A 12,348-nucleotide genomic window follows, 5' to 3' on the forward strand; every position below is an offset into this window, starting at 1 on the left:
TGTCAAATGTAACATCGGAATTTTTTATATTTGCTCACTAACTGTAAATTTTCTTCACTCCCTTTTCTACTTTTAGTTTTAGCAAATATAACCTTAGAGAACTTAATTACAAAAACTACGGAATCTTTTTTTGCATCTTAAATGAAAATCACCTCACTTTGATATCACCGGTTACAATGCCCGCAATGGCCTCTTACACACATTTCCCTTTATTTCACAAGTCAAAGGTCGCTTCTTTATGTATCTTCTCCCTTTTTGCAATTTCTATGCGTGAATCCTGATCTACAGGTATGATGGGAGTAATCTTTTTTATAGCAAGACGAAACCAAAAAAGAAGTGAAGGCTAAACAGGGGAGTTTGAACTGTTCATATTAAATTATTTTTACTCTGTCATGGGGCTTAATAATAGAATAATAATTAACTAGGAGAAATTTGGTATGGTTACTCAAAAGACTTCGTGTAATCTTTGCTGGCATATTTGCGGTCGAATCGGACTTAATAAAAAAGTGCAGTAAAACCCGTAAACAAAAATTTGTTTTTAAGAAAGAGACAACTATACACAAAGAATTTTCTTTAGAATAGGTTTTTATTCACACTCCCTGTTTGAGCAGCGTCCAGACATTAGATTCTATCTTAGATTGAGTCCCAGTTTCTTCTTCCTTCAAATCGATACAGTCTTTGCTCATTGAAATAGCCAATAAATTTGAATAAAGCTAACATCTGAAATCGACAAATATTCCCTACATTTTTACTCAATGTCAGGAAATTTATGCTATAAAATGTTGAACATTAACACTCTGTCGCAAATGAGATAGTATTAGCGTAAAATGGATTGAAAAGACGACAAATTTTTATTGAAAATACAATCAAAGAAACTGAAATATAATCAAAATGTAGATTTCTGCGACAAAATCATTTTCTTGTTTTTGTTTATTTTGAAGCTTAAAAGTTTTAAAAATTTTGCTGTTCATACAAAAAAGGAACAAGTACACTCTCCCTACAGCTACCCTTTATACTAGATTTATTTAATATCAAAATATTTGCGCTAGTTTCCAGACAAAAAATGTGACAATACCGGTAGTAAAAACTATCGTCTCTGAAATCTAGAATAGGGCCAAGCGGAAGAGGTTGCACCGTCCATTTCTGATGCAAAATCATTGTCATCTCTTATAAAGTGATTTCTTCCTCCAATTGGAGCCCCACATTCATTACAAAAGGATTCTTGCATTGCACCCCCGCATTCTGTGATGCAATATATATGACCATTAGGACACTTAAACCAGTGGCCTTGTTTCATTCCCATTGCGGTGACTATCATCTTTCGTTCTTGGTCAGATATTCCAAGACCTACATTTGATGCAGTTAATTCCAGCAAACCTTCAATCTTGCTCTTAGTAGCAGTTAGTTCATCCAAGGAGAGTTTATTGACACCTAAAAGATAAATATGACCAGGCTAAAAACAGGGAGATACAAAAAAGAAGACAGAAAAGGAAGACTATGGAAAGAGACAATACCTAAATCCTAGACAATTTTCCAAAACTATACGAAAGTTACACTATTTCCAAATATTTCAGGAATCCTTTTTCACATCTTTTCGAAATACTTTTGTAATCTAGTCTTTTAAGGGGTTCAAGCGAATTTTGCCACATTAAAAAAATTGGTATAAAGAAATAGCCAACGTAGGGTCGCTGTGCAAAATTCAGGATTCATTTTAAATGCAGTTGCAAAACCAGTCCGTCAAAAAGTGTTATAAATTTACCCAAACTTTACAATAATCTCAGATAGATGGCTTATCTTATTTAATTGATTAGGTACATCCCATAATTTAAGAACATTTAACTTGATTATGTCATAAATGTTATTCGAAGAAAAGGCTTTCGTAATCTGAAAAGGCATTAACAACACACAGTTCCTTATGAGCCTAATCCAGGTTCACAGACTACTTAACAGTAAATCTTATTTTACAGAAAGATTTAACACCGAGTTCAAAATACTGGATAAGGAGGGAGAGGGGAGTAGTTTCCACTTCCAGATCTCTTTGAGGGTATCCCTCTCTAATGAAAGCTTTGGCGAAAAAAAAAATCTAGAATTTACAAAAATCAAGATTCCAGGACAAAAACAAAACATAAAACCACACACCCTCAGATAAAAAACAAGAGGAGAAGATGTCAAGCCAATTTAAACTGCACGAGAAAATGAAAAAAAACAAAAAAACAATAGAAACACGTCTTCCGCTTACCTAATTACAATGCCAGACAAAAACAAGTCTTTATCACGGTCGACCCCCCTTCATGGAGTTTTTTGGGTTCTCCTGACCTCTCCCACATATTCTATGCCATTTATTTTAATATTCGAAGCCACTCTTTCTATAATTTATTATAGGTCAGATAAGAGAATACCAAAAACAAGTTGAAAACAAGTACACAATACAAAAGCAAGTCAACACCCACCATTTAGAAGAAGCTCCACAGAATCCACCGAAAAAGCGAAATCGTTATTCAGTGTTGCATATTTGCGCAGAGGTAGCAGAGATAAATTTTCAGAGATTTTAACCAGCTCTCGAAGCCAAGATCGACTGCTCTCCTCTTCATACAACCGTTTATACATAGGAGCACTTTGAACGAACCACAAACATTTTTGGAGGTCTAATCTTTCAATTTCACAAAGAAAATCGTCCAATTCTTCTTGCGAAAACTTGCGTCTTCTCATACAGTTTCGGGAGAGAAAATCGAGCCGAGCGAAGAGAAATGTTTTTCGAAATCTTGGTTTAAAAGATCCAGTGACAGCTACAGAAGTTGCGCTCAAATCGTTTGCGATTCGAACAAGTTGTCCAATAATCTTCACTTGAATCTATAGAGAAACATAAATATGACAAGGAAATCAACTTAAATTCTCTTTTTTTAAGGACATTGATAAATTTCTACTCCACATACAGAGCATGAATTTCTGCACATCTATTATTCGTAATCAACTTATTTCAAATACAGAAACCTACCCAAGATTAATCCTTCAATCCACCTAAAAAAAAATAATGGAACGAGCACATAATCAATCTGTGATTGAGAAAAAAGTGTGCCACTGAAACTAACTGATCCTATAAGTTTAATTAAGGTAATTATGAGGCAAAGTTTCATTTGTTTTGTCATAGCCATTTCCCCTTTTTTAGAGTACCAGAACAACTTTCTCATAATCCAACTGCGCATATCAGTTTTCAGAAAATACATCAGTTCTATAGACTTAAATTCAGGTAATTCAGAAAGTAATAAAAATAGGCTATAATCAAATTTTTGAATGCATTTACAATACTATGAATTAAGCATGAGATATTACACTTTTGGAATATGATGCCAACCCTACCTTAATTTTGTGCTTCGCAGCCAAATATGTATCCCCTTCTAAATAGGGCTTATCAAGAATCTAAAGGCTTTATGTTTCTTAATATTTGAATGAACCTTATCCACAGTGATACAAACTCATAGTCGACAAAAAGTATCAGAGAGCCTACAATCAAAAGATATCACAAACGCTAGTACTACAACATTACCGAAAAGCGGTAAACTAGAAACAGTAATTTTCTCCCTTCTAGATTTCAATAATACTTCTTTGGAATTTTCATTCAAAAAGCCGCTGTTTTTAGTATTTTCATAAAAAAAAACCGTCCTCTCATTAGATTTTGAAAAAATACATTTACCCCCCCCCCCCCCCCCTATATTTTTCGTGAATTGGGACCACTCAAATTAATGAATCCATGTCGTATAAGTTTTTGAGCAATTTACATAAACAAAGAATAAAAGGTCTTTAAAATCAATCTTGGTCTATGAATTTGTGAAGAAAAAAAAAATATACTACCAGATCATTTTAGTACAAAATATTTTACCCCTAACTCTTCTTATATATCTATATATCTATATATATAAAAATAAGTTGTCTGTGTGTGGATCTGTGGATGGATCAGGTGACGTCATGTTTGTTCGCATATGACGTCTGAATTATTTCACACTAATACAAAAGAAGAAAAAAACTAAAAAAGGTAAAAACTACAAAAAAAACTAAAAAGAAAAAAAAACTAAAAAAGCTAAAAAACAAAAAAAACTAAAAAAAGGTAAAAATCTAATAACTAAAAAAAAAACTGAAAAAAATAAAAAAAGGCAAAAACTACAAAAAAAATAAAAACTAATAAAAAAACTAAAAAAGCTAAAAAACTAAAAAACTAAAAAAAACTAAAAAAAGGTAAAAAACTAAAAAAAACTAAAAACTAAAAAAGAAAAAAACTAAAAAAAAGGAAAAAACTGAAAAATAAAATTTATATATATAGATAGTTTTTTTTTTTTATTTATGTCCTGGTCGTCATTTATACTCCCTGTGTCCCGGTGCTTTGTTGATTGCTAATCGAACATTCCTTTTGTCCTGGTCGCTTTCTCTTTGAGTGTCGTCATTTATTTTTTTCTTTTTTAGTTCTTTTAGTTTTTACCTTTTTTAGTTTTTTTTAGTTTTTTAGATGAAAATTTTTTTTAGTTTTTTCCTTTTTTTCCCGGTCTGTATATACATTCGTTTTTTAGTTTTGTTTTTCTCCTTTATTTTTTTCCTTTTTTTTTCTTTTTTAGCTTATTTAGATTTTTAGATTTTTTAGTTTTTTTATTAGTTTTTAGTTTTTTTTTCTTTTTAGTTTTTTTGTCCCGGTCGTCATTTATATCCCCCTGTTTCCCCCGGTGTCCCCGTTGTAGTTGTGTCCCTGTGTCCCGGTCGTCATTTATATTCCCTGTGTCCCGGTCGTCATTTGTATCCCGGTGTACCGGTCTGTATATACATTCGTTTTTTAGTTTTGTTTTTCTCCTTTATTTTTTTCCTTTTTTTTCTTTTTTAGTTTATTTAGATTTTTAGATTTTTTAGTTTTTTTATTAGTTTTTAGTTTTTTTTTCTTTTTAGTTTTTTTGTAGTTTTTACCTTCTTTTTAGTTTTGTTAATTTTTTTTTTACTTATGTCCTGGTCGTCATTTATACTCCCTATGTCCCGGTGCTTTGTTGATTGCTAATCGAACATTCCTTTTGTCCTGGTCGCTTTCTCTTTGAGTGTCGTCATTTATTTTTTTCTTTTTTAGTTCTTTTAGTTTTTACCTTTTTTAGTTTTTTTTAGTTTTTTAGATGAAAATTTTTTTTAGTTTTTTCCTTTTTTCTTTTTAGTTTTTATTGGTTTTTACCTTTATGTTAGCTTATTTTTCAGTTTTTTCCTTTTTTTTTTATTTTTTTTTTTATTTTTTATTTTTTTTAGTTTTTTACCTTTTTTTAGTTTTTTTAGTTTTTTTAGTTTTTTAGCTTTTTTACTTTTTTTATTAGTTTTTAGTTTTTTTGTAGTTTTTGCCTTTTTTTAGTTTTTTCAGTTTTTTTTTTAGTTTTTTATTGGTTTTTACCTTTATTTTAGCTTATTTTTCAGTTTTTTCCTTTTTTTTAGTTTATTTTAGTTTTTAATTTTTTTAGTTTTTTACCTTTTTTTAGTTTTTTTAGTTTTTTAGCTTTTTTATTTTTTTTATTAGTTTTTAGTTTTTTTTGTAGTTTTTGCCTTTTTTTTAGTTTTTTTAGTTTTTTAGCTTTTTTATTAGTTTTTAGTTTTTTTTGTAGTTTTTGCCTTTTTTTAGTTTGACAACTTATTTTTATATATATAGATAGTTTTTTTTTTTACTTATGTCCTGGTCGTCATTTATACTCCCTGTGTCCCGGTGCTTTGTTGATTGCTAATCGAACATTCCTTTTGTCCTGGTCGCTTTCTCTTTGAGTGTCGTCATTTATTAGTTTTTTCCTTTTTTTCTTTTTAGTTTTTTATTGGTTTTTACCTACAAAGCACCGGGACACAGGGAGTATAAATGACGACCAGGACATAAGTAAAAAAAAACTAACAAAACTAAAAAGAAGGTAAAAACTACAAAAAAACTAAAAAGAAAAAAAAACTAAAAACTAATAAAAAAACTAAAAAATCTAAAAATCTAAATAAACTAAAAAAGAAAAAAAAGGAAAAAAATAAAGGAGAAAAACAAAACTAAAAAACGAATGTATATACAGACCGGTACACCGGGATACAAATGACGACCGGGACACAGGGAATATAAAAAAAGGAAAAAAACAAAACTAAAAAACGAATGTATATACAGACCGGGACACCGGGATACAAATGACGACCGGGACACAGGGAATATAAATGACGACCGGGACACAGGGACACAACTACAACGGGGACACCGGGGGAAACAGGGGGATATAAATGACGACCGGGACACCGGGACAGGGAATGGTCGATTAGCAATCACCATCAACAAAGCTCAAGGGCAATCATTAGAATCATGAGGTATAGATCTGAATACAGATTGTTTTCCCATGGACCATTATATGTTGCATGTTCAAGAGTCGGTAAACCTGACAATCTATTTATATGCAAAGACAATGGGACAGCAAAGAATGTTGTATATTCGCAAGTTTTACGTAGTTAAAACCATATATATATATATATATATATATATATATATATATATATATATATATATATATATATATATATATATATATATATATATACAATGGCGCGTAACTAATATGGCGCGTAACGACTTACGCGCGCGGGGGGGCTTGGGGGGGCGCGAAGCGCCCCCACCAACTAGGTGTTGGGGTGGCGCGAAGCGCCACCCCAACAGCTAGTCTATATATATAAAAATAAGTTGTCTGTCTGTCTGTGGATGGATCAGGTGACGTCACCTGAAAAAACTGGATCAGGTGACGTCAAAACTGAAAAAACTAAAAAAAGGCAAAAACTACAAAAAAAACTAAAAACTAATAAAAAAAATAAAAAAGCTAAAAAACTAAAAAAACTAAAAAAGGCAAAAACTACAAAAAAAAATAAAAACTGATAAAAAAGCTAAAAAACTAAAAAAACTAAAAAAGGCAAAAAACTACAAAAAAAACTAAAAACTAATAAAAAAAAATAAAAAAGCTAAAAAGCTAAAAAACTAAAAAAAGGTAAAAACTAAAAAAACTAAAAACTAAAAAAACTAAAAAAAAGGAAAAAACTGAAAAATAAGCTAAAATAAAGGTAAAAAACCAATAAAAAACTAAAAAAAAAACTGAAAAAACTAAAAAAAAGGCAAAAACTACAAAAAAAAAACTAAAAAACTAATAAAAAAAGTAAAAAAGCTAAAAAACTAAAAAAAACTAAAAAAAACTAAAAAAGGTAAAAAACTAAAAAAAATAAACAATAAAAAAAAATAAAAAAGGAAAAAACTGAAAAATAAGCTAAAATAAAGGTAAAAACAAATAAAAAAAACTAAAAAAAAAGGAAAAAAACTGAAAAATAAGCTAAAATAAAGGTAAAAAACCAATAAAAAAACTAAAAAGAAAAAAAAGGAAAAAACTAAAAAAAAATTTCATCTAAAAAACTAAAAAAAACTAAAAAGGTAAAAACTAAAAGAACTAAAAAAGAAAAAAAATAAATGACGACACTCAAAGAGAAAGCGACCAGGACAAAAGGAATGTTCGATTAGCAATCAACAAAGCACCGGGACACAGGGAGTATAAATGACGACCAGGACATAAGTAAAAAAAAAAAACTAACAAAACTAAAAAGAAGGTAAAAACTACAAAAAAACTTCGCGCCACCCCAACACCTAGTTGGTGGGGCGCTTCGCGCCCCACCAATATATATATATAAGTATATATATATATATATATATATATATAATATATATATATATATATATATATATATATAGTATATATATATATATAAAATACTAGCTGTTGGGGTGGCGCTTCGCGCCACCCCAACACCTAGTTGGTGGGGCGCTTCGCGCCCCCACCACAAGCCCCCCCCAACTAATAAAAAAACTAAAAAAGCTAAAAAACTAAAAAAACTAAAAAAAGGTAAAAAACAAAAAAAAACTAAAAACTAAAAAGAAAAAACTAAAAAAAAAGGAAAAAACTGAAAAATAAGAGAAAAAGAAAACTAAAAAAATATTAATAAATATAAAAAATATAAATATAAATATAATATAAATTAGCAATCAACAAAGCACCGAGACACAAATGACGACCGGGACACAGGGAGTATAAATGACGACCAAGACATAAGTAAAAAAAAAAAAAACTAAAAAAACTAAAAAAATGGTAAAAACTACAAAAAAACTAAAAACTAAAGGAAAAAAATAAAGGAAAAAAACAAAACTAAAAAACGAATGTATATACAGACCGGGACACCGGGATACAAATGACGACCGGGACACAGGGAATATAAATGACGACCGGGACACCGGGACACAAGGAATATAAATGACGCCCGGGACACTCAAAGAGAAATCACAGACTGGAACACCGGGGCACAAATGACGACCGGGACACAGGGAATATAAATGACGACCGGGACACAGGGACATAACTACAAAGGGGACGCCGGGGTGCACAGGGGGATATATAAATGACGATGGCGACTCAGGGAATGGTCGATTAGCAATCACCATCAACAAAGCTCAAGGGCAATCATTAGAATCATGAGGTATAGATCTGAATACGGATTGTTTTCCCATGGACCATTATATGTTGCATGTTCAAGAGTCGGTAAACCTGACAATCTATTTATATGCACAGACAATGGGACAGCAAAGAATGTTGTATATTCGCAAGTTTTACGTAGTTAAAAACATACATATATATATATATATATATATATATATATATATATATATATATATATATATATATATATATATATATATATATATCTATCTATATTCACAGGTGGGACATAGGGACACAACTACAATGGCGCGTAACTAATATGGCGCATAACGACTTACGCGCGCGGGGGGGGCTTGGGGGGGCGCGAAGCGCCCCCACCAACTAGGTGTTGGGGTGGCGCGAAGCGCCCCCACCAACTAGGTGTTGGGGTGGCGCGAAGCGCCACCCCAACAGCTAGTCTATATATATAGAAATAAGTTGTCTGTGTGTGGATCTGTGGATGGATCAGGTGACGTCATGTTTGTTCGCATATGACGTCTGAATTATTTCACACTAATACAAAAGAAGAAAAAAACTAAAAAAGGTAAAAACTACAAAAAAAACTAAAAAGAAAAAAAAACTAAAAAAGCTAAAAAACTAAAAAAAACTAAAAAAAGGTAAAAATCTAATAACTAAAAAAAAACTGAAAAAAATAAAAAAAGGCAAAAACTACAAAAAAAAATAAAAACTAATAAAAAAACTAAAAAAGCTAAAAAACTAAAAAAACTAAAAAAAAACTAAAAAAAGGTAAAAAACTAAAAAAAAAACTAAAAACTAAAAAAGAAAAAAACTAAAAAAAAGGAAAAAACTGAAAAATAAAAGAGAAAAAGAAAACTAAAAAAATATGAATAAATATATATAAAAATAAGTTGTTTGTGGGTTATGTCTGTCTGTCTGTCTGTCGAGTGACGTCGTGTTTGTCCGCATATGACGTCTGAATTATTTCACACTAATACAAAAGAAGAAAAAAAACTAAAAAAGGTAAAAACTACAAAAAAAAACTAAAAAGAAAAAAAAACCAAAAAAGCTAAAAAACTAAAAAAAACTAAAAAAGGTAAAAAACTAAAAACTAAAAAAAACTGAAAAAACTAAAAAAAGGCAAAAACTAAAAAAAAACTAAAAACTAATAAAAAAACTAAAAAAGCTAAAAAACTAAAAAAAACTAAAAAAAACTAAAAAAAGGTAAAAAAACAAAAAAAAAACTAAAAACTAAAAAAGAAAAAACTAAAAAAAAGGAAAAAACTGAAAAATAAGAGAAAAAGAAAACTAAAAAAATATTAATAAATATAAAAAATATAAATATAAATATAATATAAATTAGCAATCAACAAAGCACCGAGACACAAATGACGACCGGGACACAGGGAGTATGGGAATGCGAGGAATAAGAACAGCCTCACCCTCATAAGGCCCTGTCAAGATTGTGGCCTCTATTAGGTTTTCCATTGTTTTTTTTTTACGGCAAGTCGCGTGCCATTGCAAAGCTTTGGTGGGTTGATATTTCTTAAAAGTATTATTGGTACGCCTATTTTTAGTTGTAGCACGTGTGGTGGAAACCCTGAAGGATCTATGGAATTTAAAAATTCAGATGGATAATTAACCGCTTCATTTGGTTCCAAAACTGTGTCGACTGACTTGTAAAGGACTGCCTGGTCTCGAATCTTGTTCAAAACAATATTGTTGATTTCGTGAACGTCTATATTTTTGGGTGCGAGAATCGCTCTTTCACTTAGCCATTTATTATTTTTATAATTTTTTAGAATATTCGGAAATACTTTTTCAATCAATTCATTTTTGGACGTCACTAAATTACAGAAATCAGCAGGTAGTTGTATACGTCCTGAAATTGAGTCTACTGTTTGACCAGAGTCATCGTTTTGCAATCGGACACGCATATTTGTAGTTAATTTTAATATTTTTACGTGTGCCTATAAATTAAAATTTTTTATACAAAGCCGTATGTACTAATAATGACATCATATGCAAACGCTCTTTTTACAAACAAACAAACATGCATACATACAACTCGTTTTTATATAGATAGATAGATAGATAGATAGATAAAATACAAATTAACTGCGTAAAACTTGCGAATATACAACATTCTTCGCTGTCCAATTGTCGCTGCATATAAATAGATTGTCAGGTTTACCGACCTTCGAACATGCAACGTACAATTGTCAATGGGAAAAAACAATCAGTATTAAGATCTATACCACATTTTTCTAATGATTGACCTTGAGCTTTGTTAATGGTGATTGCAAATGCTAATCGAATTGGGAATTGCAATCTTTTAAATTGAAAAGGCAGATCCGTTGGAATCTTGGGAATGCGAGGAATAAGAACAGCCTCACCCTCAAAAGGCCCTGTCAAGATTGTGGCCTCTATTAGGTTTTCCATTGTTTTTTTACGGCAGGTCGAGTGCCATAGCAAAGCTTTGGTGGGTTTATATTTCTTAAAAGTATTATTGGTAGGCCTATTTTTAGTTGTAGCACGTGTGGTGGAAACCCTGAGAATAATATCTCGAGGTAAAAACTGATCACCGACCATAACGATGGCCACTTCGTCGATAGTTGGAGCATTGTATCAAACTCATTTCCCGGGGCCTGGAGTAAAACGATTATTTCTTTTATGAGGATGAGATAGTTTTAACCCGAATTGTCCTATTTTCTCCAGTATCATAAAAATTTCTATTTCCCCATTGTTACAGATATGAGAGCAAATACTCAATTTACCCTCTTAAGAACACCTAAGGGGATTTAAATTAACAATTATTAAAATTAAACCTTAATACTTTCCAAAACATATATGCAAGCTGTTGATGCAAGATGAGAAACTACTAAAGTCAAATCCCGAGGAAGCCTGGCGCTACCCTCTGCAACAGAGCTGACACCATCTGCAGGATAAAAATCGACATAGGATTTTTCATTAGTCAGCACCTCGTCTATGCAAGTGTGGGGGGTTGGGTATACATCTACTTTGGACCCCCCTCAGACAGTCACTCTCGACGATCCTTTTTTTATCGTTACCCCACTTTCCATGTCTCCCAATTAACCATACCTTCTAAGCAAACTCATTCATAGCAGGTTTGAAGCTCATTGCGTTGATGCAAGATGAGAAACTACTAAAGTCAAATCCCGAGGAAGCCTGGCGCTACCCTCTGCAACAGAGCTGACACCATCTGCAGGATAAAAATCGCAGAAAGAATCATTATTTTTTTCTTGCTAATAGTGGAAGAAAGATACGGACAAAAATGGTCAAACTTCGGGGAAATTGCAACAGAATTTTTTTTTTACACGAAAAAGTTAAGAAAAATCAGCTTAATCGCACAAGTACCCCAAATTCGCCCTTGAAGGGGGAAAATCGATTTTTATGTTTATAAGTATTTCGGAGTTTAAATAGTCGTTTCCTATCAAGTCAAGCATGTTGACTCCAAATCTGAATTCAGATTTTCATTTTTCCGTACCCTAATGCCCATTTCCACCCTCAAAGGACGGGGGGGGGGGGTAAAACTCGAAATTAAGAGGTTGTTGGACTATTTGGTCGTTTCCTATGAAATCAATGTTGGCAAATCTGAAAATTGAGTTAAAAGCCTAATTTACGTGGTCAAGTACCTCATCTTCCCTAAAACGACTGTGAAAGTTGACACATGAACTAGTTATTTAACCATTTGTCGATTGATTCACCATTTCCTATCAAGCTAGGAATGGCGCCTTAGAATATGAGTCTCGAAAAGTTTTATGTCAAACCAGTATTCCAGACTCCCCCTCCCCCCTCCAGTTTGTGGTTTCCATTCCTTAGTGCCATTCCTTAGGTG

The 12,348-nt window shown here is 31.6% G+C and overlaps 1 protein-coding gene across 1 annotated transcript; it reads right to left on the reverse strand.

Moving 5' to 3' along the window:
• Positions 1-6: 6 nt before the first annotated feature.
• LOC136043520 (NFX1-type zinc finger-containing protein 1-like) lies at positions 7-2,869 on the reverse strand. Its single transcript, XM_065728437.1, has 2 exons — positions 2,451-2,869; positions 7-1,431 (listed from the first exon to the last, which is right to left on the reverse strand). Exons 1-2 carry the CDS (start codon positions 2,707-2,709, stop codon positions 1,088-1,090), a joined length of 603 nt encoding a protein of 200 aa, XP_065584509.1. The 5' UTR covers positions 2,710-2,869; the 3' UTR covers positions 7-1,087.
• Between the last annotated feature and the right edge of the window lie 9,479 nt (positions 2,870-12,348).

Source organism: Artemia franciscana, unplaced genomic scaffold, assembly GCF_032884065.1.
Source record: "Artemia franciscana unplaced genomic scaffold, ASM3288406v1 Scaffold_6932, whole genome shotgun sequence".
Taxonomy (NCBI): Eukaryota; Metazoa; Arthropoda; class Branchiopoda; order Anostraca; family Artemiidae; genus Artemia; species Artemia franciscana.

Bases quoted from the DNA above. Each gene is read 5' to 3' on its own strand.
- LOC136043520 (XM_065728437.1), bottom strand. From the start codon at position 2,709: ATGAGAAGACGCAAGTTTTCGCAAGAAGAATTGGACGATTTTCTTTGT. The intron at 1,432-2,450 runs GTGGGTGTTGAC...TTTATCTTTTAG, and splicing joins TGTGGAGCTTCTTCTAAATG to GTGTCAATAAACTCTCCTTG.